Source organism: Bufo gargarizans, chromosome 4, assembly GCF_014858855.1.
Source record: "Bufo gargarizans isolate SCDJY-AF-19 chromosome 4, ASM1485885v1, whole genome shotgun sequence".
NCBI classification, from domain to species: domain Eukaryota; kingdom Metazoa; phylum Chordata; class Amphibia; order Anura; family Bufonidae; genus Bufo; species Bufo gargarizans.
In genome coordinates this window covers 84,755,059-84,782,039 of record NC_058083.1, presented here as the reverse complement: position 1 = coordinate 84,782,039, position 26,981 = coordinate 84,755,059, and the positions used below count along the sequence as shown (strand labels likewise).

Below are 26,981 nucleotides of genomic sequence, written 5' to 3'. Positions count from 1 at the left end.
ATTACGAATATTCGATTTAGACGAATATGAAACTAATATTCTATCGAATATTCGTGAATTTTGACGAAATCGAATATGGCACTTGCCGCTCATCACTATTTAGCATAAAAACTTGATTTAGGCGCATGCCCTTGAAAGGGGTTGTCCGTTTATGGGCGGTCTTTAGCGCTGCCCTAGGCTGTTTTACAGGCTAGGGCAGCACTAAGGACTGCCCATTAGTGTCGGTGACATCACCGGGTTCACTTCTGGACGGAAACCTCCGCCTAGCAGTGTAAAAATGTAAACAAACAGCCTTTGCCCTGCGCGATACAGCGCAGGGCAAGGGGAGCATCGGAGCATTAAATGCTCCAATGCTCAACTCAGAGTGGCCGGAGGGGTGAAGAACGGATTATGTCTGGGTTCAGCTCTGAACCGGACAACCCCTTTCAAGGGAATGTGCCTAAATCTAGTTTTTATGTTAAAAGGGTTATGCCATGATTAATATATAAAATGAAAATCAGACATTTTATGGTACATGATAATCTGTTTCTTACAAAGCTAGAACCAACCCTGAACCTCACATGGATCCAGAGATCTCCACATTCATTGCTCCAATTTCTCTGCTAGATTTTCTTCTGGCTGGCAGCTTACGAGGCATGTTCTTTCTCAAAGGATCTGTCCTTTCTGCTGCAGCTTTCTCCCTTTAAGGGCTCATGCACACGACCATTGTAGTTTTGCGGTCCGTTTTTAACGGATCCATTCTTCCATATCTGAGTTTTTTATTTTTTTTCAGTTTTGTGGGCGCATCCGTTCCATTATGCCACAAAACATATCCGTATGGTTTCCGTATGTGATACGTTTTTTGCGGATCGAAAACGGAAACAGGAAGTTTGTTATCATTACTGTAATGTACTGTAATGTTTGCAAACAGTAAACACATGGGCAAAGTGGGCATGGATCCGCAAAATATGGATGACATATGGATGTGTTCCGTATGCATTCCATATTTTTTGTGTTCCGTATGCATTCCACAGTGAGGAGAAGGAGCTTTTCATTCTAGTGATTAGTTCGGGTCTCAGCACTCAAACCCCCACGATTAAAACTTTTGATATGCCTCTCTATGACATCATGTTTTTGCCCTAATCTTAACGTATATTTTTGGAAAAAAAGATGCGAAAGCGCAGTACTCTACGCTTTTCCTTTCTGCAGTCAGGAAGGGAATCCTTTTTTTTAATACAATGGATATAAAAATGTTGATATGGAGACATCCGTTTATTTTTGTGTATGCCTTAGGCCTACTGCACATGACCGTATGGCTTTTTCAGTATTTAGCGGTCCGCAAAAAACGGATCTGCAAAAAATACAGATGACGTCCGTGTACATTCAGTTTTTTGCGGAACGGAACAGCTGGCCCCTGATAGAACAGTATTATCCTTGTCCGTTATGCGGACAATAATAGGACATGTTCTATCTTTGAATGGAACGGAAATACGGAAACGGAAGGAATACGGAGTACCTTCCTTTTTTCGCGGATCTATTGAAATGAATGGTTTCATATATGGTCCATATAGAGAATGCAAAAAACAAAGAAAAAAACTAACTTTTGTGTGCAAGAGGCCTTAAACGTATGCAAAAAAAAGTGATGTGAACCCAGCCTAAGGGCTCATGCACACGAACGTATTTTCTTTCCGCGTCCATTCTTTTTTTGCGGACCGTATGAAGAACATTTCAATGGGTCCGCAAAAAAAAACTTGACCTAGTATTGTCTGCATTATGGACAAGGATAGGACTGTTCTATTAGGGGGCAGCTGTTCCATTCCGCAAAGTACGGAGTGCACACGGACATCATCCATATGTTTTGTGGACCCGTTCTTTGCGGACAGCAAAATACTGAAAAAGCCATACAGTCGTGTGCAAGAGGCCTAAGGAGAAGACAAATTTATCAAATAACATGAGACAATTGATAAATGTGGCATAAAGTACTCCAACACAGACTCAACCAAACTGACTTCAAATTCTCCCCTCATGACAATTCCCCCCCATAGTTTATACAACTAGGGAGTCTAGTGAGGTTTGGGAACCATGAAGCTCCTGATAGGTTTCCTAAAACTAACTATAAATTCCATTCACTTACATGTTGTTTAATGGTAAAACTAAACCTGTAAAATCTATCAATGACTGTTAGCAAAGAACGCTCTCCACTTTTTAGTCCACTGGATGATTGCTTGGTCTACTGTCGGCCTTCATACGCATGTGGATCTCTACTCCCCACCCCAATTTTTCATCTACCGTTGACTTATTTACTATTAGATGAGCAGTTTTTGAAAGGAAAATGTTCAAATGTCAGCCTAATGTAAATTACCCCTGAAGTGTTCTCCTTATAATCTAGAAGATTTTTAACACTATCATCTACAGATCGAATGTTTTATAGTTAAAAGCCTTATCTGCCTCTGTGTCACTTTAGAATCACGGTCTAATTGTAAGCCAGAAGCAATTATCGGATTCTGTGTTATATTGCAGCCATATACAAGTAAAGCGTGGTAAAGTAACTCAACATAAAGTGTGTATTAATGGAAGGCATACTTGTGTTGTTGAACACGGTATATTAAAGGCACACTAGTCAGGAATTGTATATTAAGGTACTAATCATGTAGTGTTTGTGAAACTTAATGGTACCATCCATCAGATGGAGCTTAGCCTCCTCCATCTGCTTAGCCCTTTGTTAGGTAATACAAGTTGATAATAACTCGCCAATGCATCATAAAGAGCAAGTTAAACGTGATATAAATGCATGTACGTTCCCCGGCTTTAATGCTCAGCAGCTGTGCTTTCTTACTTATGCACAGCTCTTTCTATATATATCATGCCTGAAATGACTCTCTTGTGCCATACAGAGAGGGAGCTTACTCCCTGAGGACTAATACCAGGTTCCTCTCTCTGAAATAGCAGCAGATGACTCCATTTTGATAGTCTCATGAGACTGATATCAGGGTGGTCCAACTGATTCCACTGCTGGGGATAATGAGTAAAATGGCGGCAATACTTAATTTTACGAGCGGAAGAACTTAAAGAGCTGTGTAGTCAAACAAGGCAGAAGAAGAGTTCTAGGACTTTCTTAGATTATAATTGCTAGAGGTTATAGAGCCATTTGGTGGCCATAAACAAATCTTTCATGCAATTTATGGAACTCTGAGGTAAGTTGTAATAGAGTGGAAAAAAAATATTGTTCTACTTCTTAAAATACACAAGTGATACTGACAAAGAAAATGCTCTAAAATGTTTTTAAAAAGTTCTATTTTGTCTCATATTACAATTATAACTGAGAAATATATAAGACCCTGAAAAACACACTTTAATTCAGCCTATTAAAAAATAAACCTAACGTTTCCCAATACATTATTCTGATGATGGTCAATTTGAAACCTGATTTACTATATACCAGGATTGTATATACTAGACACCAGGATGGTAACTCAGAGATACATCAGCATAGGAACACTGGGGTGGAAAAAACTTTCCCTGTGATGACACTACAGTGTCCTTTAGTCCAGAGACAGCCCCTAAAGGTGCAGAAAAAAGGGGGTTAGTCAGCACCTCCCAGGGCGCAGGTGCACGCTGCCATGGCAAAGACCTAGCTGAAAAAAGACATTACAAGGGATGCAGGTACCAACATGCATGCCGAGCCCACTCCATACCTTTCCTTGTGCCAGACAGCTTCCAATGAATGTAGTGAGAGCAGGCCACAGCTTTATACTGAAACGAATTAAAATCAGCCTATGGGGCAGACAGGCTAATCAGGAGTGCACGACTCGCTGGAGTGCCACATCTCCAGCATTGTAAATCTTCAAAAAAAGGGGGTTAGTCAGCACCTCCCAGGGCGCAGGTGCACGCTGCCATGGCAAAGACCTAGATGAAAAAAGACAATGCAGCAGCACCCTGCAAATCAGATAAAGTACAGATAAAGTCTTTTTTCCTTTAGGCCTCTAAAGGTGGAGACTCTCTGTCCTCGTACCTATCCTGCCAACAACCCTAAATGGCCCTCATGGGTCTCTGTACCCCAACTCATTTCCCCCACGTCTGGGTTCCTCAGGGGACAGACAATATATCATAAAGTGGCTGATTCAATATGCGACACCGTCAGGGTTATACATAACAAAGATATAGATACATAAAAATAATATATAGATAAATCAATATACTGCACCAGCAACCATTGATCATAGGGGGCAGTATTGGTAAGACATGACATCAAGATTAGATGTCAACCAATCCCTACAATGAAGATCCACCAGGCAATGATATCTTATAAATGTGTGGACTCTCCCAAGCTACCCAGGTTTCTGCCTCCTCTGGTATGCTGTGCCATGAGTAAAATATGCATAAATAGCGGGTCATGCGAATGGTATTGCTTCAATTTTAGTGTGCCAGACTTCACTATTTTTGAAAACACTTATATGTACTATGCACGACAGATCAGGGTCTTTAGGCCAACATTACTCCTGATTGGAGATGGTCTTGCGGTTCGCTGCGAACTTTGCGCGTTCTCGATTCGCCGAACATGCAAACATATGGCGATGTCCGCCGGCGCCATATTCTTTTGCATTGCGCCGAACTTTGACCCATGACACACACATCAGGTGGGACAGGACAGCCAATTGAGACGTTTCAGCACATTGACACACCCCCACCCTATAACAGAACCCAATCTGGCAGCCATTTTAAATTCTGTGTTTTGCCAGTGTATGGAGAGGTTGCTTTGTGGAGCAGGGACAGACTGTTAGGGACACCAAACGCTAGCTAATAGGGCCACAAAAGTCCTTTTAAGGACTGGTATAGGTGTGCTATCGATAAGTTTGATATACTTATAATATACTTTCTAACATATAAAGTAAATTATAGTGCATTTGTATTGTGCAGCAGTTGTGTGCTGTTCTGCTGCGATACTGCAGCTATATAGAGGGACAAACACTATTGGAATAACTAATTGCAACTGGTGTGTTATACCTGTTGCCCCCAAAACAACTGATTGAGGGGTGTGATATACCTATAATATAATTTCTAACATAGAAAGTATATAGTGTATTTGTATTGTGCAGCAGTTGTGTGCAGTTCTGCTGTGATACCACAGGTATATAGAGAGACAAGCACTATTGGGACAACTATTTGCAATGGGTGTGATATACCTGTTGCCCCCCAAAAAACTGATTGAGGGGTGCAATATACCCGCTTCCACAAAATATTGATTAAGGGGTTTGATATACCTGCTTCCACAAAATACTGATTGAGGGGTGCGATATACCTGCTTTCACCAAATATTGATTGAGGCCTGTAATATACCTGCTTCTACAAAATACTGATTGAGGGGTGTGATATACCTGCTTCCACCAAATTTTGATTAAGGGGTTCTATTGTCACTGCCAGTTCTCTGAGAAGCTTTCACAGACGTTCTTCAGTACATCTTGCTTGAGGTTCTTTTGATTTGTCATCTCGTTTCCCTCTCTCAGCTATCATCTAGTTGCGCTGATTGCATCCCTTTATATCCCCTCCCATACTGCATCACTTTGCGGTTTATATAACTTCCTGGATTGTGCTCACTGCTAGATGCTACAATTGCTGCTTCCTCAGATACGTATTTTCCTTTATTTGTGTTTTCCTGTTGGTTTGATTCTATGTGACCCTGACTCCCTCCGTATTAAGTGCAGGGAGCCGGTGGTCGTGTCCCCTCACTATTGTAGGGTTTTCAGGTGTCACACAGTCTAGGTACAAGGACATGCAACTTTCTATCATAAAGATCTTTGCATGGGCTGAGCAGTCAGGGAGAGCTCTAGGGCTTTTATAGGGCTCACCCATTTGTTCCTTAGTTTGGGATCAAGTCAGTCGGATGTATATTTGTGACTTCTAGTTTTCTGCAACACCATCTGTGACATCTATATACCTGCTTCCACAAAATACTGATTGAAGGGTGCGATATACCTGCTTTCAAAAAATACTGATTGAGGGGTGCGATACACCTGCTTCCATAAAATGCTGATTAAGGGGTTTGATATACCTCCTTCCACAAAATACTGATTGAGGGGTGCGATATACCTGCTTAAACAAAATACTGATTAAGAGGTGCGATATACCTGCTTCCACAAAATACTAATTGAGGAGTGCGATATACCTGCTTCCACCAAATATTGATTATGGGGTTCTATATATCTGCTTTCACAAAATACTGATTGAGGAGTTTGATATTTCAGCTTTCACCAAATACTGATTGAGGCCTGCCATACATCTGCTTCCACAAAATACTGATTGAGGGGTGCGATATACCTGCTTCCAGCAAATATTGATTAAGAGGTTCTATATACCTGATTCCACAAAATACTGATTGAGGGGTTCTATATACCTGCCTCCACAAAATACTGATTAAGGAGATTGATATACCTGCTTCCACCAAATATTGATTGAGGCGTGCGATACATCTGCTTCCACAAAATACTGATTAAAGGGATTGATATACCTGCTTCCACAAAATAATTATTGAGGGGTGCGATATACCTGCTTCCACCAAATATTGATTAAGGGGTTCTATATACCTGCTTCCACAAAACACTGATTAAGGGGATTGATATCCCTACTTCCACCAAATATTGATTGAGGCCTGCGATACACCTGCTTCCACAAAATACTGATTAAGGGGATTGATATACCTGCTTCCACAAAATACAGATTGAGGGGTGCAAAATACCTGCTTCCACCAAATATTGATTAAGGGGTTCTATATACCTGCTTCCACAAAATACTGATTAAGGGGATTGATATACCTGCTTCCACAAAATACAGATTGAGGGGTGCAAAATACCTGCTTCCACCAAATATTGATTAAGGGGTTCTATATACCCGCTTCCACAAAATACTGATTAATGGGTGCGATATACTTGCTTCCACAAGATATAGATTGAAGGGTACAAAATACCTGCTTCCATCAAATATTTATTAAGGGTTTTTTTTATACCTGCTTCCACAAAATATTGATTTGAGGGGTGCGATATACCTGCTTCCAGAAAATACAGATTGAAGTGTGCGATATACCTGCTTCCACAAAATATTGATTAAGGAGTTCTATAACCTGCTTCCACAAAATACTGATTAAGGGGATTGAAATACCTGTTTCCACCAAATACTAATTGAGGCCTGTGATATACCTGCTTCCACAAATAATGCTCTTCTCTAGGAACTTTGGCACAGGGTCATTTTGAAAATGACAGGCAGAGGACGAGGCAGGCTGTTCCGCAGGGTTGGTAGGGGTCGGGCACCATGACGCAGCCTAAGTGGGAAGTTGGAGAAGGTGCGTGCGATTACATCAAAGGACGCACCAGAGTTGGTTGAGGGGCTCACTCAGTCTTACGCTTCTGCATTCTCCTCATCCTGTATCTGCACCCTCCTCATTCTCGCATAAAAATGGCCCCTGATTAAAATACCAATTTTTTGTAGGAATTTTTGCCATTGATCCCCCTCACTGTCACTGTCCATGTCGTGGGACTATTTGTGCACTTCTAGTAAGTATCTGTTGGCTGCAAATATGATGCACGTTAGCGAAACGTCCCGGGCCGATGTTCGTCCATCCCTACTCCTGATGTAGAGACAGGGGCGTAACTATAGTGGGTGCACAGTTAGCAGTCGCTACCGGGCCCAAGAGCCTGAGGGGGCCCAAAGACCCTTGTGCCGCCTAAGAAGACACCAGTATTATAGAAAGTGCATGCTCGTCAAGTTACACCTCTGCCTGGAGGAAAGGGGTTAGGACAAAAATTGGGCATGAGGGGAGTGCCATTTCAGTTTTTGCCTCAGGCAGCAGAAAGGCTATGTGCTTCCCTGCCCCTGGCCACAAAGAACTGAGGGAAGAATGACCCAAACTGAACTCTTGCACCAGGGCCCAATAGCCTTTAGCTACACCCCTGTGTGGAGAATATTCCATGGCACACTGAGCCAGACACCACCTTTCACTCATTCTTGGCTAGGCCTATTCTCATATCCCTGTGGGTCAATACAGAGGGATATCCACAGATAACCCCAGGCTGTACAAAGCCGGACACAGTACTCTGTTCTGCCAACCTAGAATTTCATGCCTATTTTCCATATACTGTATTTTACCCTTTGCACTACAAAGGGGGAAATCTGGGGTAACCCTCTTTCACAAATCCACCATATATAGAGCATGCTGCATATTTTTAAATTTGTATGGCTTTATTTAAAAATGTTAAAACCTCATCCACCTTTATTGTACTTTACAAACTTTTGGTACAAAATTCCACAGGGATTTTGCACATGGTGATATTAAACTCACCTTTATATTCTCAGCTGTTATAACATTTTGTGATGGAGGTAGGTCACAGGGTGATGTACTTTATCACTACTAGAGGTAATCTATGATGCACATGAAATTTCATGGGAGCATACTGTTTCATACGTCTGTAGTTTTCCAAAATTGCTGGTGCATGAAACAACAGATAGAGTAATCATCCAGGGAACACTAGCAGTGATAACACATGATATAGCGATGCAATGTACCACAGAAGCTCAGTGGAATAATCAGTGCTAAGCTTGACTAGTTGACTTATATTTTTGTCATACGTCAAGGCTGTGGACACCTTTGGGGCAATTTTTCTTTGTTATTGCAGTGTGTTTATTTTGGATTAAAATGGATTTTTCTAATTAGTCTTTATTAAATATTGCCTGCCGTTTGCCTTCTGCAACCTTCATGTTTCCACTGATTCTGCAGACTGTTCTTTCCGCTTCTCAATTAAATCCATCACAGGAGTTGCTTAGACATCTCGATCTGTAGCCCTTGTCTCTACTTTCTTGACATCTTATGAAAACTCATTTACAAGCTGATTTACATGGGCCAACACTCAGGCCAATTATCGAGAACGAACATTCGGATGAACGCTCGTTCTAAATAATTGGCCTGTGTAAAGGTGTTGCAGATCCCCTGATAAACAAGCAAAACAGTCATTCATCAGTTGAAATGATCTTTCATGTGACCACCTCAAACATTTTTTCTAGGCAGCAGATTGTGCTTTTTGAACAGGGATCTACTCCGAAAAACAATGATTTTGTTTTGGGACAGGCGATGGCAGTAGCCATCATTCGTCCTCATGTGCTGGAGATGATCGCTGATTGTAAATGTAACGATTCACCTCCACTGACGAGCAGGCGATTGTTGGGGAGGAATGGTTCAGCCATACTCTTATCATTCTGAATACAATTTAGTGTTTGATAACTATCTGGAAAGTAGAGCCAAAGGCTGCAGATCAATCTGTCAGAGCAGCTCTCTGTTGGATTTCAGTGAGAAGTAGAAAGAACAGTCTGCAGATTCAGCGAGACCTTGAAGGCTGCAGAGGGCCAATGGTTAAAAATGTTTTAAAAAAAACAACTGGAAAAATGCTTTTAGTCCCAAAAAGCATAATATAATACTATTACTACTACTGCTATTACTACTATTACTACTACTACTAAACTACTGCCGCTGCTAATAATAATAGTAGTAGTAATAATAATAAATACCCACAAAGATGTCCAGAACATCAATATTGCAATATTTCAGTAAATTGTAATAAAATGACGTGCTTCTTCCGTATTGCATTTGATATAACTGTATCTAGACCTAAAATGTATTAAAGAGCAGTATAATAAAAAGAGACAGACAACTATTAAATGGATAGAAGCCAGAAATTTTTAATGTATTCAAAGTACATTTAAAAAAAAAAGAATTCTAAATGACATCAATTGATAAGAAAGAAATATAAGGCTGGCTCATTTTCCTTCCACACTGTGACAATGATCCCTCTTCAGCATGATATATTTGGATGACGATCTGCTGCAGACACCATCGATCAATTAAGCCAAGATTTTGTTTTGTCCGTGCATAATTTGCCAAATTTTCTATATGTTTCCTTGCCCCTTTCAAAATTCTGTTTACAACCTCATTTTAAAATGAATAATTTTTGCCATTTCAGAGAATAAATCATTGGCAACCGTTCAGATTACGCTGGCCACGCTCTTGCTTGGCTTCTCTCCAGAGTCCTTGTACAAGGGAGTATCCCTTGTCAGAAACCTGATAGACCCTCGTGCTAGGAAGCCTCTGAAAACGGAAACCTTAGATCAGTTTTGTGACAGTAAGATGAATTGCTGGAGATGTCTTGAATACTGGGATGAATAGGACAGAGGTTGAGCTTCCCAGCAGAAGCTGTCATAAAATCTATGTTTTTATCAGGGGATGATTAATACCGTCCCCTTAAAAGCCCTGTTATGATAAATAGTGCCTGTCTCCATAAGGTTATCATCTTTGGTGACACTGATGGTATCTTGGACAGGTATGCTTCCCTCTGCTTTGTTGTCCCTCTTTAATTGTCACCATCTTCTCTATCTCGTTTAAGGTCCACCATCTGCTCCACATAACCCAATATCGACTGTCAATGAGACATCCGTCATTATGGAGTGGAGCCCCCCAGAGGACTCAGGAGGCCGTAAGGATGTCACATATAACATTCACTGCAGAAGGTGCCAACTGGAAGGACAGAAATGTAGCCCATGTGGAAGTGGGATCCATTATATACCACGGCAATTTGGTTTGTCCCACCCTCGTGTGCTCATCACAGATCTGCTGCCTTACACCAACTATACGTTTGATATTGAGGCTTTGAATGGCGTCTCTGAGCTGAGCTCTGGGCCTAAGCAATTCATTTCAGTCAATATTACTACAAGTCAAGTAGGTGAGAAATATTCCTTTAACCATACAAATGGAAGCATTTTTGGTAAATGGTGAACATGACTTTGATACATCTAATGAAATACCATTGGTGGCCATTGTGAGGGCGGGGAGGGCAAGGTCTATGGGATTCAACCATATTTACTTACTGACTATCATCATTATTTTATTTAATTTTTTTCAAATTGTGAGAAGAACACAGATTCGAGACTGCTATAAACTGAAATTCTCATGCAAATGCAGACAGATCAACGCATAATGGAAGCATCAAGGTCACTTATGATGTACAAATGTAGTACCCATCACATTTACTTCTGTTCTTTTATACATTTAACCCATCTTATACTTAGTAGAAATACAAATATGCAATGAACAGCAAAACATTTGCTTAGGCAAGAATTCCAGAGGAGCACGTGTGGCCTATAAGCCTCCTCATGCCGATTAAGGCACGCTCCATAAGGAGAGATAGTAGTACCCCCAAATCTAGGCAAGGAAAGGTACTATATGAATATAATGGATGTGTGCTATTGAAGGGGTTGTATGCTATGAACTGTCCTTGGTTCTTGGACAGGTCTCTTGACAATATGCAGATCACAAAATATTCTCCTTCTGGGACCTCCTTAAATCCAGCTATATTATGTAAGGAAACCTGCAATATCTCTTCAATTTCCCCGTAGCACCACCACAGGGAACATAAAGTATTACTGACTCCTTCAGAATGAAATCTCCATGCCCCTCTCTCATGGCAACTAAAGGTTTTAAGAGATTGGATGGCATTAATGAAATTTAAGAAAAAATGTTGAAATAAGTCCTGAATTCTGTACTAAACTACCTTTAACGTTTTAGCTCTCTGCTTAGCATTCTGCCTGAGGGATATGTTTGAATAACCGAAATTGGCACTCAGACATATCCCTTGGTACATCCATTCAATTTAACAAGGCAAATGGAGTCCAAAAGATTACATTTTGGACTCTATTAGAACTGCTTTCTATCTGTTTAAGGCTTTGGAGGACACAATTGCATAGTCTTACCAAAGTATTTTGTCCTAAAAAATGACATACAAATGGAAGCTAGGTCAAGCAGAGTACAACATTTTTTTGAACTAATTTTGCTTCAATAAAGTGGATGAAACCACTAAGGGAAATGTTTAAATATCGTTTTCAGTCCTTCAAATTTATCCCCAGGCAGAATGCTCAGCAGAAAGCTGAAACATGATGTGAATGGCCCCTGTTTTTCATGCAGATCTCCAAATCTCTGGCTTCCCTTCACACAGCCATTGAATTAAATAATATACCGTATTTTTCACCGTATAAGACGCACTTTTTCCCCCCCAAAAGTGGGGGGAAAATAGCAGTGCGTCTTATACGGCGAATGCTGCTGATTTTGCCTTGTTTTCAATGATACACCCGCCGCGATGCTGCGCGGCGGGTGTATCAGCTGTGAGGAAGGAGGGGCTGGGGGCCGGCATCTGCTTTTATAATGACAGCGGGGCCCGTGCAGTGACTATTCTACTACACGGGCTCCGCTCACTGTATAATTGTATCTCTAATAGTTAATGGTTACCGTATATATATATTCGCATAAGGAGCGCTGCGCCGCTGTGTATTACCAGTACTTACAACTACAAGGGCTCGCTGTGAGGAGGGAGGAGGCAGGAGGCAGGCCGGGAGGACAGGCGCTGGCAGTGTGAGTCATACGTCACGCGCCTGCGCCGCCCACTTTATGAATGAAGCAGGCGGCGTGGGCGCATGACGTATGACTCACGCTGCCAGCGCCTGTCCTCCCGGCCTGCCCCCTCCCTCCTCTCGGCGAGCGCTTGTAGTTGTAAGTACCGGTAATACACAGCGCTCCTTATGCGATTATATACATACGGTAACCATTAACTATTAGAGATACGATTATACAGTGAGCGGGGCCCGTGTAGTAGAATAGTCACTGCACAGGCCCCGCTGTCATTATAAAAGCAGATGCCGGCCCCCAGCCCGTGTATTGAGGGTCATTCACTACAGGGACACTTATGGAGGGGATCTGTGGATGACACATAGTATAAGATGCTATATATGTGTCATCCACAGATCCCCCCATAACTGTCATACACAGATCCCCCATAAGAGCCACCCAAGTATCCCCCATAAGTGTCACCCACAGATCCCCCATAAGTGTCACCCACAGATCCCCCATAAGTGTCACCCACAGATCCCCCATAACAGTGCGTCACCCACAGATCCCCCATAACAGTGCCACCCACAGACCACAATTAGTTCAAAACCCACCTTTTGGTTCAAATTTTTTTTTTCTTATTTTCCTCCTCAAAAACCTAGGTGCGTCTTATAGGGCGAAAAATACGGTAATTCTGGTACGGACCCCAGGTATTGGCCTCAGCCTCTCAATTATTTTAAGGGCATCATATAATATAGTTCTCCTACAGTAGCCACTGTAGGAGAAATATGTGTCCACCTGCAGCTTTGTTAAATGGCCAGCGGGTTGTCGATTAGAGAAGGGTATATCTGCACCTATTTTTTACTTCTTTAATGGGTCACAGAATTTACATAAAATAATTTACTTTTTAGATGTCATACAGACATATTGCATTTTGATAGGTGGAGTCTGAGACCCTCACCGGTTGCAAGAACGGGAGAGAAAAGTGCTCACATGACCTGTGTTGGACTGGGGTGCCTAGAGCCCACCAGTAAAATTCATTCTGGGGGCCCTCTGTACAGCTACATGAAAAAACGAATTACTCACACATCTCCAGGCAGCAGCAAGATTCTCAAGATGATTGATTATTACAGGGGTCCTGGCAGTGACTTTAACAAGACAGGGCCCTGGGGAAAGAGGACAGTGGTTAGTCTTCTTCTATACCTAGATTTCATCTCAGTCATCTGATGTATCTATAATAATAGACTGGGTAGTCTCTTAAATAATATACCCAGTTTTTTATATGGATGTATAGGTTGGTTGAGATGCTGTATGCTGCCCATGTGTACAGTATGTAGTTCAGTCAGTCTATTGTATCTTGTGCCAGTTGTGCAAGGGGTTGAGAATGGACCCTTGCTCAGGGGCCCACCTGGGGATTCAGCTGGCCCCCTGTGGGTGAGTCCAAGCCTGCACATAACATTCTCTGTCTTCACAGCAAAAGATAGAATCAAGACAGGCTCTTAGACTTTCTATTGAGTCTGTCTTGCTTCCTCTCCTGCAGCGAGAAGAGAGAGAGCTTGATATGCGAGCACTTCTCTACCTTCTTTCTAGCAATCAGTGGGGTCTCAATGCTCAGACCCCCACCAATCAAAACCTTTGATATGTTGCTATGAAATATCAAACATTTTATGAAAACTCAGTGAGCCTTTAATATTTTCGCATTGTACTACATAGGACTTTCTAAATAAAAATAGACAAAGGGAAAGACATGGTTGAAATAGTAATCACTTAAACATGTACACATCTTTCTTTTAGTAAGAATTACAGAAATATGAGCATAGGCCATGTTCTCTTCAGTAAATTCATACAACCATGTCGAAGAATTATCATGCAAAATCTTGATGTGAAATAAATAGCAGTTTTATTTCTTGTAGCGTTAGGTTACTGCATTTTATTTCACTACTGTTTATTTTTATGTTCGTTTTCAGTAGAATTTTTTTCATTTAAATGTAATTTTCCTTCAAAATATTTCAAATAAAAAGTATGATCCATATCATGTTATATATTTAGTGGTTCCATGGCGAACTGGGAAGGGAATTCTTGAAGAATAATTGTCACCTGTATTAACCTTTATAAGCTTAAAAACACTCATTTTTTTTAATTTCCTCCTTAGTCAACGTAATCCTGAAAGAACGAAAGAGCAAAGACAGCGTCACTTTGGCTTTTCAAGGACCAGAAAAGACTAAAAATGTGGTGGTGGAATACGAAGTAATCTACTATGAGAAGGTCGGTGCTACAAGTTTATGTTCATTGTCCCACTGGGAATATCAGTATAAAACTGATTTGCATTTGCTATTTGTTATTCCCTGCAGAATCAAAAGGAGCAAAATTATACAATATTGAAAACCAAATCAACTTTTATGACTGTGGACGGCCTAAAACCTGGAACCACTTATGTGTTCAGAGTCCGGGCTCACACAGTGGGTGGTCAAGGAATTTATGGGGGAGAAATAGAATTGGAAACAAGTACGGAAGGTAAATTATATGTTTTATTACATAAAGTTTGTCTGTTACTCATCACTTATTCACTCATGTACATCACGCATACACATATTCAAGAGATAAGGAAATACACATACCATATTTTTCGGACTGTGAGAAGCACCTAGGATTTGAAGGAGGAAAATAAAAAAATATATTTTTTCCATCAGACCTTAAATCAGACCCCCATTCTTCATCAGACCTCATATCATTAACCTTATAGCAGTATTCCTTTGCACTACTGTTGTATTGGTCGTCGTGAGCATCCCACTTCAGAAGGAGATGTGATACAAGAAGGTGTCAGACAATGTGATAATACTAGAATGTGCTAGATAATAAGCACATCTGAGAGGGTGTTAGATTGAAATAAAGTGTGAGACAAAACAGATGATCCCTGATTTTGTTCTCTCCTTGTTTACTGCCTGGAATGCCATATACCATGTTGACCCAACAGTGAAATTTATTCACTTACAAACTTTTATTTCATGACCTATTTATAAATTTGTGATTTCCAGTGCATTAACCAACTTACCTAATCGCATCTATGGATTTTGGTCCATGCGAGCCACTCAATCCAACGTTGCCCACATATCCAGCTCATTGGCAAATTAACCAAATTGAATGAATAATGAATATAATCTCAAATTGGACCCATTTACAAGGTGCCATTTTTTTTAACATTCTCCAATTTAGTAGCACGAACAGCGTTGCTTTTTTTTAGTTGCCTTTGCTCTGGTTCATAGAGCACAGAAGTGCCATGATGTCTATTAGCCCTAAACAGACATATGGTGGAGGTGGAAATGCGAAACCCCTTTATCTATTCAGTTAAAGGGGTTTTCCCATGAATAATATTCAACGTTTTTTAAACCAGCCGATGGGTCCGAATACTGTTTTAATTGCATGTAATTAAAAATGTAGTATAGGCACTGAGTTATTCACTGAACTGTATCTGTATGGCACCACCTGCTGTTTGCTCTTTTTCTAATTTCTCTGCCCTGCTCACTGAGATGGAAGCACGTGCTCAGTTCCATCCTTTAACTGCCACCAAATTCAAATAACCTATCAAGAACTAGACCTAACAGCAGGGCACACCCAGTATTACCTATAAACCTACTGATAAGACAGTGTTAAAGCCCAAAATAAAAGCAATCATCAAGTAATAAAATATATTCCATATTAAGTTTAAATTAAAAAACATACACTTTTTAAAAAATTGGAGGAATCTACACAAAGTAGGTAATCAGAATTCATGTGAGGGACACACATAGGGCAGACATAAATATTAGTTCAAACAGATTTAATGGTCCACAAAAGGACACACAGGACACTGGTATCAATAGGTTAAACAAAGCAACCCAGAAGATAGAAAATAAGAAAAGTGAAAATCCCCTGAGTTTGCGAAATGCGTTGGGTGAGTGAGGGCATCTCACTGGTATATTCCATAGATGTATTCACGTCTTACCCATTCTCTAGGTCCTTTTGTATGCACTTTGCTTTTTGCAATCTTCTGGGTTGCTTTGTTTGACCTATTGATACCAGTGTCCTTTTGTGGGACATTGAATCTGTTTGATCTAATATTTATGTCTGCCCTGAGTGTGTCCCTCACATGAATTCTGATTACCTACTTTGTGTGGATTCCTCCAATGTTTTAATCAATGTACTGTATGTTTTTTAATTTATACTTAATAAAGAATATATTTTATTACTTGATTGCTTTTTTCTAGGCTTTAACATCTCATAAGATCAGACCACCAAATGTTTCATGAAGACAAGTTGATGCATACGGTCTTCTCAGTAGGCTTATATGCCACCAACTGCAATAGAAAGGATACGCTCACTAAACTGCCAGCTTGAAATAATCTAGCAGAGAGCAATTGGAGCAATGAATGGGGAGATACCTGGGTTCATGTGAGGTACAGGGCTGGTTCTAAATTTGTTAAAAAGAGGCCGTCATATATTACAATATATGTACTTTATGTACTATCGTTGGGGTTTTCATTTATTTTTTACCTTAATCATGGGATAGCCCATTTAAGCAGGGAAAAAACAGGTCCAGTATGCATCAACTTGTCTTCAAGAAACTTTTGGTGGTCTGATCTTATGAGATGTTAGTTTATTATTGTTATATAAATTTGCACCTGATATGTACTTGAAACTAATCTTGGGTATTGTATGATTGATAACGGCACAATGAATATGTTTTCATATAATCTTCAATGTAAGCCCCTGATTCCCGGAACAACCGATGTATGAGGAGCTTTTTCTGAATAGGGATTAATGTTCCCAGAGGATCTGTGTAATCTTGTGACATCCGGTATTTAATCCGAAATGTAGCCTGATTTGCCGTTATTTGCTATGATTAATAGATTCCCTTAGGAATATTTTGGAAAACATCCACTAATCTCTCCTGCATTGTGTATTCTAATGTCTGAATGGAATTTACATGTGATCCATCATTAAGAATACTCAGGATTATGTCATTTAGTTAGCAGCTGATATGACAATATTTTGTCTTATTCTCATGTTCAGAAGTCAAAATTTTAGAGATCATTTTGAATTTAAAAGATTGATGATAATTAAGTTACACTCCATTATAATTCCATTAATTGCAGACTACACAAGAAAGATATCCCGTATCGGTGTGCATCAGTCATACAGGGCTTTTGTTGACTCAGTTGAACAAAAATAGTACTGAAATTTGAAATCTAGACTTTGAATATATAGTAGATGCTTTGTCTACATTTTTTCTCCTTATTTGTAAAGGGTATGCATGGTCACTTGTATAGAAAATGGGCTCTGGGAAACAAGCAAAGTAAGATCCCCTGCTCGGCACTTCAAGATATAGTATTTCATCTGCACATATTAAATAATACTGCCCATACAGTGCCTAAACAATACTTCTATATAGTATCTAAACAATACTATTTTTTAGTGTACTCATAACACTGCCCTATCATGTCTACACATGATACTGCCTAGGGATGAGCAAATCGACTTCGGATGGTACACCCGGAGTCGATTCGCAAAAACTTTATTGTAATACTGTACAGAGTTCCCGCTCTGTACAGTATTAGAATGTATTGGCTTAGATGAGACGACGTTATTACCCAACTTTGGTACTAAGGTTTTTTACAGTAATAATTGATTCCCTAAGTTATTACACAAAGTCTTGCATGACTTTGCGAAGTAATAACTTCAGCTCTTTGGAGCCAATACATTCTAAGGGTACTTTCACACTAGCGTTTTTCTTTTCCGGCATAGCATTCCGTCCTATGGGCTCAATACCGGGAAAAAACTGATCAGTTTTATCCTAATGCATTCTGAATGGAGAGCAATCCGTTCAGTATGCTTCAGGATGTCTTCAGTTCAGTCACTGTACGGTTTTTGGATGGAGAAAATACTGCAGCATGCCGGATCCAGCATTATTTTACATTGAAATGCATTAATGCCTGATCTGGCCCTAAGAGTTCTGGAAAAACGGATCCGGTTTTGCGGTCTGAGCATGCGCAGATCTTTAAAAAAGTGAAAAAGATAAATACCGGGTCAGTTTTTTCCGGATGACAACTGGAACAACGGATCCGTCTACAAATGGTATCTGTTTGCATACAGATTGCCAGATCCGGCAGGCAGTTCCGGCGACGAAACTGCCTGCCGGAATCAAGTGATGCTAGTGTGAAAGTACCCTAATACTGTATGGAGTGGGAACTCTGTACAGTATTACAACAACGTTTTTTATGAATCAACTTTGGATGTACCATCCGAGATCTATTCGCTCATCCCTAATACTGGCTATCATACAGCCTACCTAATAACACCATATAGATTGGTAAAGAACAGGAGAGACTAAGTGAATGAAAGTGACTTAACAGCCCTCTCTGCTCCCTATCCCTTCATCCACATCTTCTGTCATCCCTTGGTTGAACTCGATGGACATATGTCTGTAATATGTCTTTTTGTTGGGTACAACTCAGTGTCAGTGAGTGCTCTGCAGATTACTGGGACCGACAGTGAAGCAGAATGTCTTCTGCTCCACCATCAGGTTCCTGTGTGTTCCACCGCTGAGACACTTAGGAAAAGGAGGACTTCTTGCCCAGTTTGCTACCGTTACATCTAAAATAAAAAAAATAACCAATTGACATATTCTTAATTGCAAATATCCTATTTGTCTCCATGGTTACAGACTACACTTCAAAGCTGTAGTCTGATCCTGCAGTTATGCTTTTTCAATCATCTGTACCATATCATACTAACATACAGATCGGTCCAAACTTACCTTTTCACAGATTTCTTTAGGGACTCCAGTTTCTCATGATACTAATTCAATACATTATTGTGACATGCTAGCAAAACCCTTAATAATATGCAAATTTACATCACAACAATTGGGTGGCCACATATAGACACATTTAGTGTAAACATCTCCCGAAAGTGTCTTGCGAAATCAAAGCTGGTAAACTCGCACCACTCATCTCAGGATATGTGAAGCAAAGAAGAAAGGTAAGGAAGGACACAGAACATTTGGTGGGTAGGGGGCAGATAGAAAAAGTAATATTTCTTCTGAATCTGACTACAACGAGTTTATTTGTAGTCTGTAACCATGGAGACACATGGGATATTTTTAATCAAGACTATTTGCAAAGTTTCCTAATTTTTTGATTCTAGATTATATTGGACAAAATCTTTTACATATATATATATATATAGATACAAAAAATTGGACTGCACTCCCAGCAATTCGTGAAGAAAATCTGAGTTTATTCACCCATCTGTGGCAAAGCGACGTTTCGGCTCCAACTGAGCCTTTCTCAAGCCGCTTGAGAAAGGCTCAGTTGGAGCCGAAACGTCGCTTTGCCACAGATGGGTGAATAAACTCAGATTTTCTTCACGAATTGCTGGGAGTGCAGTCCAATTTTTTGTATCTACAAACGTGGGGTAAGTACCTGCTGCCGTCCTTGGATTTTGCACCCATATACTAAGGGTGGTGCCGCCTGTGTTTTTTCTTTTTTTTTTTTTATATATATATATATATATATAAAACCTTATAAATATAGAGAAAATTTGATTATCAATGTTACTTTTGGGGTATTTGCTTGTCAATGGTATGGCCTCCATATGCTTGAGTGGGTCACCCCTTGAGGCTTTACATTTAGACACAGGTAGGATAATTAGATCATTAGGAAATTATTCCATGTGTGTGTTTCAGGCAATTATTATTACGGTTATATCCAGAGCTCATTGGTGACAGTGATTGAATGGAGTGAATACAAACTATGTACAACGCTGCTGAATATGTTGGACAGGGCATAACTTGAAACCCCTGGGTGCCAATCCAAAATCTGTGACTGGACCCCCTTTGACAAGGCCCTGGTGGGACTGCTACCTCTGCATACTGTATAGCTAGGACTTTGATATTGGAGCTATAGCTATAAAGCCAACATTGTAACATTACGTTTGATAACTTTCATTATGACCATGAAATGTAAACTATGTACAGTAAGTCTATTTGCTTATCGTGTATTTCTTTGTTTCAGATATGATCGCCATAACAGATCCTAACCAGATTACTATTTTGGCTATATCTGTGGCTGGAGGGATCATTCTGCTCATTTTCCTGGTGACCTGTTTCTTTGTCAGTGGAAGGTAAACACTTTGTGCAGATTATTACATTTCGTAGTATTATACAGTATGTATGCTTTGGTATACACTAAGAGCTCAAAATGCCATTTGAGTACTTTTAGGGTATGATTACCTGCTATTTACTTAGGACACAGCTGTCCGTGACTACAGTTTAGCTACAGTGTCCTCAGGGAGTCTGAGGTAGTCAGAGACACGCCCCCTGTCTTATTGGTTCAGGCTGCTCCTTTCCTTCTTAGACTGGGTGCTGACTATAGATACCAGTCAATCATAGGCTCACCAGGAAGCCAGAATACAACGGGGGGGGGGGGGGGGGGGGTATTTCTACCATAGGAAGGGAAGAATCATTACAAAGGGTAAAATCTGACGTGAAATTCTTCATCTTTGTGCAGCAGAAGACAGTTTGCTGAGGATTTGAAAATATTTCCTTCAGTGTGGGAGAATAGGAGTTTAAACATTCCGTTCACTTACACTGTGCTGTGGTTTGCTATGAATTCTCCATGTGATATCCGCACAAAATATCTGCACTAAATTCACTCATTACAAACATGAATTTAAGGGGTTTTCTGGGACTTAGATATGAAAGACCTCTTTCATCAATATCAAACTGGTGGAAGTGTGAAACGTGGCACCACCAGTGGTTAGCCGTGGTGCCGGAAGCTGACAGCGTATAAAGCTGGAGGCAGAAGGCTACGTACACTGTATAGTTTCCACTGTAGGTATACTAAAGCTCAGCTCCCAAGCACTTGAAGGACCCCAACAGAGTCTTCTGCTTCTGGTTCCATCCACTGTATAGTTTCCGGCTGCTCAAAGAAGCTCATATTGATGACCAACTAGTCACCAACCTTCTATTGATGACCTGTCCTGAGGATAGGTCACCAATATTTAAGTCCCGGAAACCCGTTGCCCAGCCGTGCCCATAATGCAGCCCGCAAACAGTGGGTCCGCAATACACGAGACCCGGCCTTGTGCACACCGCATCATGGAAGGTGTTGTGCAGAACGGAGGCACGGGACCCCACGGAAGCACTACAGAGCGCTTCTGTGGGATTTCTCTCCGCAAAAAAATAGAACTTGTTAGGGAACGCAGCCTATCACATCACATATCCACAACACAAACTTCATAAGACAAATCCTTTGTCAGTCTGGATTATCATTGTCAATGAGGAATTCTCCTCATCTCATTGATATAAGTCATGATATGGCTGCAGTGCTCTCTTTGTCTCCTGCAGCATCGAGTCAAGGTGACCTTGCAGCGGTTACCTATTTTTACTGATTACGCTATTGATTACTGTGTGCAGTATGATGATTGCTGCTTCTCTTTCAGGAAGATCTTTGCTCTGTTTTCTATCATTGCTTTTCCTGCTAATTCAGCTCTAGTGGTTTATATTGACTCTTTTGTATATTGACTTGTTTGTGAAATGTCGCAGCACAGATATTTACGCGTTGCAAATGTATGAGTAATATTCATTTACTGTATATAGCAGTGAATTACGCCGAATTTCACAAAGAAATTAAATTTGTGACAAATTACTTCATCATGAAGCGCATTCCTTTGTATGTCGTGGGCGCAATGGCATGGGAATGGCGATCGAACCCCTCAGATGCCGCGTTCATTGCTGATTGAGGCATCTGAGGCTACAATTGTGGGCTTTCAGGGGTTAATCCAGTAAAAAAAAAAAAACACTTATCCATTTGCTTGCGGAGAGGCCTTCGCGTCCGTCTTAATTGAAGACGCTGTGCAAAATCTTGCATCTTACCTCTTCACATCATCACTGATTACGTCACCGTGCCCGGCCAGCGCACTGGCATGGTGATGTCACCCCACGCTAGATTTTTTGTGGTTTCTTCTATCAAGATGGCTGTGACGGCCTCTCCATGAGCAAATGGATGAGTTGAGTATGTATTTTTATTTGCTGCCATTTCAGGAAAAATAGATTTATTACCATGAAGCACGAGGGAATTCAGCTTCGGGCGAATCACATTTTTCCTGAAGTTCGGACTGAAGCCAATTAGTTTGGCTTCGATTCTCCCAACACCAATAGTAGTGGTCATCTCAAGAAAAGTATTGTCCAAGTCTGAAACAGGACCTTCCTGATTACACCCTATATATTGCTTATAGCAAAACTGTGGACAATGGAATATGTACCATAGAGGCAGCCCAAACAGCTGTATGGGGCCATTGGGTAGAGGAAGCCCAGACCTAGTTGTGCTATTTGCTGGTGAACACCTGTAAAGGATTCCCCTCTACATAGGAACTGCATTGTTGGCAAACAAGGGGTTATCATTTCACCCAAGGGTTTTATAAAGAGCATATAGGGAGAAACAAACGCCACCATAATGGATAGCCCAGTAAGATCTTTACAAAGGGGTCCCTCTCTTTGTGTATGCCAAATAAAAAGTGCCAATTTGATATGATTTGCTCTTTTATTTGTATTGTACTGTGTTTTGCTGTTGTATGATCCATAAAAGATGACTGGGTTGTTTACTGAGTGTAACCGACCTTGTCCTACTCCAGTTCTTATGATTATCTGCAGGGTTCAATTTATTGTAATCTCTATGTTCCTTCTAATACTGACATGAGACCTTGTTGAGATGATCATCGCTCACTCCTGTACTCAAGAAGGGAAGACATGCCATCTGTGCAGCCTTTTCAGCTGCACAAGAACCCAGTGCCAATTAAAAAGGTTGTCCAGTTTCATGATATTGATGACCAAGCCTCAGGTTGGCATGCAGATAAACATTGAAGAGGATGAAGTGCTGGTACCGTACGTGCGCCGCGGCCCCTTCAAACAGCTGATCAGTGGGGGTGCCATGAGATGGACTCCTTTACTGATCTGATATTGATGTGTCTGAGTTAAAGGGGTTGTTTGTCTCAGAACTTTGAAGGCATATCATTAGAATATGCCTTTAAAGTCAGATAGATGCGGGTGCCACTTTTGATTCCTTCACCTATTTCAAGAATGGGGCCCCGAAAGTGAAGGAGAAGGCATTGTACATGCACGGTATGCTCTCTATTCATTTCCATGGGTGTTCTGAAAATATCCAAGCAAGCCTCACCAATCCCTGTCACTGCCGATACGATGCAGTGCTGGTTCCTGCTGCTCTGCACTTAGGACCTCCCAGACTGGAAATGTGGCCAGGTAGTGGAAATGATTTCCAGAGAGTGGGGGCTGTATGACTGAAGGCTCTGGCTCAAAATAATTTCTGCCAGATCCGGGGCTGGGATAGTTTATTCATTCTGCCAGATCTGAAAAGACGAAAAGGGGGCTTCAGTAGCTTATTCAAGTAGACTAGGCATAAGGGTCCTAAGTAAAGAGCAGCGAGAACCAGTGCAGCATGGTATCGGCAGTGATGGGGGATTGGTGAGGGTGCGTATTGATTATTCTTTATTTTCAACCCATAATGACAATGCTTCTTTTTAAATATTCCTCTGAAAAAAGACCTTAACAATTCACTGCAGTTACTGAAGAAATTCTTAAAGCAAGCAGGGGCGTAGCTATAGGGGGTGCAGAGGTAGCAGTCGCTACCGGGCCCAGGAGCCTGAGGGGCCCAAAGACCCTTGTGCCGCATAGGAAGATACTGGTATTATAGAAAGTGTATGCAAGTTACACCTCTGGCTGGAAAGAAGGGGTTAGGTTAAGAATTTGGTATGGAGGAGGGGGGGTGCATTTTAAATTTTTGCCTCATGCAGCACGAAGGTTTAAGGAAAGGGGGGGCCCAAGCTCAACTCTTGCACCAGGGCCCATGAGCCTTTAGCTACGCCCCTGAAAGCAAGTGAGGGGTGGACACAGGAGAAGGAATTTTCTGTAAAAGCAAATCATCAGCGTCCATGTATTGCCACTGATTTCATAATGCAATGTTTTCACAAGTATTATTCACAGACACGGCAACAGAAAATGTCTATTGATGTGAATTATCATAATGTAGAATAGGCATTGGTGTTGCAGTGAGCCGTGCTTTTGTAGATTACACAAGAGGCGGCTCTAGTACAATACTCTATTCATAATCAGCCATTGTTCTTGGTGGCATTTAGGGACCTACATATTCTTCTTTAAATAAATCTTTTTTTCTCAGTACTAATGAGACTCTCGGAAGATGAAAGGGATCTCACATTCAATGTTAATGGGAAAAACAAAATTCCAACTCAAAGAGGCAGGAGCTAAACGAATGGAGGAGACATGATAGAACCATAAATGTCTTTTACCCACATGTGCTGGTTGAATTTAGTTTGAAGCCTGGAACCTGGAGGTTTCCGACTCATAATGCTTTTGTATCTATAGTGGACTACCGGCTTATCCACAAAGTCAGTCTAAGGGTACGGCTGCACACTGGTGCCGCGGCCAGGATCACAGTGGGATTGCCGTGTAGTGGTGATGCCATAGAAATAAATGGGGTCGCAGCACGAGTCGCAAGTGTGCCAAGACTGCGACCCCTGAATCGCAAAAATCCAACACTGCTGGATTTTTTGTGATCCTGGGGTCTGAATCCGCGATCCCACTGTGGCCCTTGGTCGCATCAGTTTTTGCATGACCAAGATCACCATGTAGCCGAGCCCTTAAAGGGGTTGTCTCACTTCAGCAATTGTCACGTAGACACAGTTAATACAAGGCACTTTTTTACACTGCTTGTTCCTAGGGGCTACGACCACCCTAAAATTCAGGAGCCATGGCCGTGATTGCACACTATAGGAAAAAGTGCAAACTTCTTTTGTGGCCGAGACCACAGGAGCGCACATAGGCCGGCACGGCCACTGCTGCTGGATTGCAAGCTGGTCGCAACACCGGAAAACGAACAGTGTATAACGTGATGGAACAATCACAACACATTAGAAAGTGCCTAAATGCATTAACAACCAGGTAGTTGTCATATGCAGCCATATCATTATAATACACACACACAACTGCATACTACGCATGTTAACATTTGATGGCATCGACACCTTAGGAGGAACCACTCCCTGCTCTTACATATTACATTCCTGCTATATGACCAGCGATCATGTGTTATTTACAGCTGCTTGTCCTAGATTAACCTCATTTTAGCATTAGACATGGACGAGTTGTAAATGTAAGCTCGATTCAGTGACCGTGTCATTTTCTGCACTTGTCAGTGATGGTCACAGCAGGATATTTGTAAGGGATAACTATCACACATTTTAATCATTTCATTTTTAATTACCGTATTTTTCACCATAGGATGCTCCTGCCCATAAGATGCACCTAGGTTTTAGAAGAGGAAAATAAGAAAAATATATTTTTCAAAAGTCATCAGATCCCCAATGTTAAGGTCCTATTACATCTGCAGATGTAGCAGGCGATTGTCGGGAAGGAAGCGTTCCTTGGGCTCAGCTGCTCCCAGGCCATGTGACACATGAACCTGTTGTCACTGCCTTCTCAAACAGCTGATCTGCGGGAGTCCCAGGTGTCGGACCCCCACCGATCAGATACTGATGACCTATCCTATCCATGGCACAGTTCAACAGTATAATAATCTGAGAAAACCACTTTAAAAGTTAAGTTTCTAATTCGCAATACATTCTTTATTTTCTTCCTCTAGTCAGGACAGATGAAAGAGACAAGCGTCCGTAAAGCTCAAAATGCTGTGTAATAATGGTAATTTACAATCAATTACATAATGTATATAGATCCTCTCAGTCATCCACGGATTTCCGTTGTTCACTTCACTTTTCTTCTTGTGTTGATCCAGACCATGATGGGCAAACATCATTGGTCAAGGGTGTGCAGCCCCATCTCCACCATAAGAAGACATCAGTATTACTATGTGGCTCATTGAACATGGGGAGCTGTTACAGATCTTGCCACTCAGACCCCAAATTTATACAGATCCCAGGTCAGCCCCCAATTTATACAGGCCACAGTCATCCTGCTGCTACTTTCAATACTATGCCAACTGTACTCCCCCATGCCCAAATACACTATACTGTTAGAAATAACAGGGCATACAGATAATCCCCCATAGTAATGGTGCTTCTAGACTGCTCTCAATAGTAATAGTGGCCCTAATAGTGAAAATACTCCCCAAGATTGCCTCCATTAAAAGCAATGCCATCCATAATGTGCCCAATAATAATGCCCCTACAGTACCCCAAGTAGTAATAATATAACCATAGTGCCTCCAGTATTTATCAAGCCCCTCCTGCAGTGACTCCTGTAGTTCTAATGCCCATCAGCAGGTACATTATAATGCCCCATGTATTGCCAATATATAATGCTCCTCTCATAGTTCCAGTACATAATGTTCCTCCCCCCCCCCCCCATATTTCTAGTATATAGTGTTGATTGCTAATTCTTATCGCAAATATTGGCACTTTGAGAATTCACGAATATCTAGAATATAGTGCTATATCTTCCTAATCGTGAGTATTCTAGATTTGTTTTTCATCAGTACCCATGATCCCTCCCTGCTTCTTGCTT

The 26,981-nt window shown here is 41.1% G+C and overlaps 1 protein-coding gene across 2 annotated transcripts in view; it reads left to right on the top strand.

Moving 5' to 3' along the window:
- LOC122934297 (ephrin type-A receptor 3-like) overlaps nucleotides 1–26,981 on the top strand; it is a 259,114-nt gene that overhangs the window by 107,651 nt on the left and 124,482 nt on the right. For both annotated transcript variants that reach the window (XM_044289666.1, XM_044289665.1), the window contains 4 exons: nucleotides 10,401–10,736; nucleotides 14,544–14,656; nucleotides 14,743–14,905; nucleotides 20,443–20,551. In XM_044289666.1, coding sequence (XP_044145601.1) covers nucleotides 10,401–10,736; nucleotides 14,544–14,656; nucleotides 14,743–14,905; nucleotides 20,443–20,551 — 721 coding nt within the window. The remainder of the gene's footprint in view (nucleotides 1–10,400; nucleotides 10,737–14,543; nucleotides 14,657–14,742; nucleotides 14,906–20,442; nucleotides 20,552–26,981) is intronic.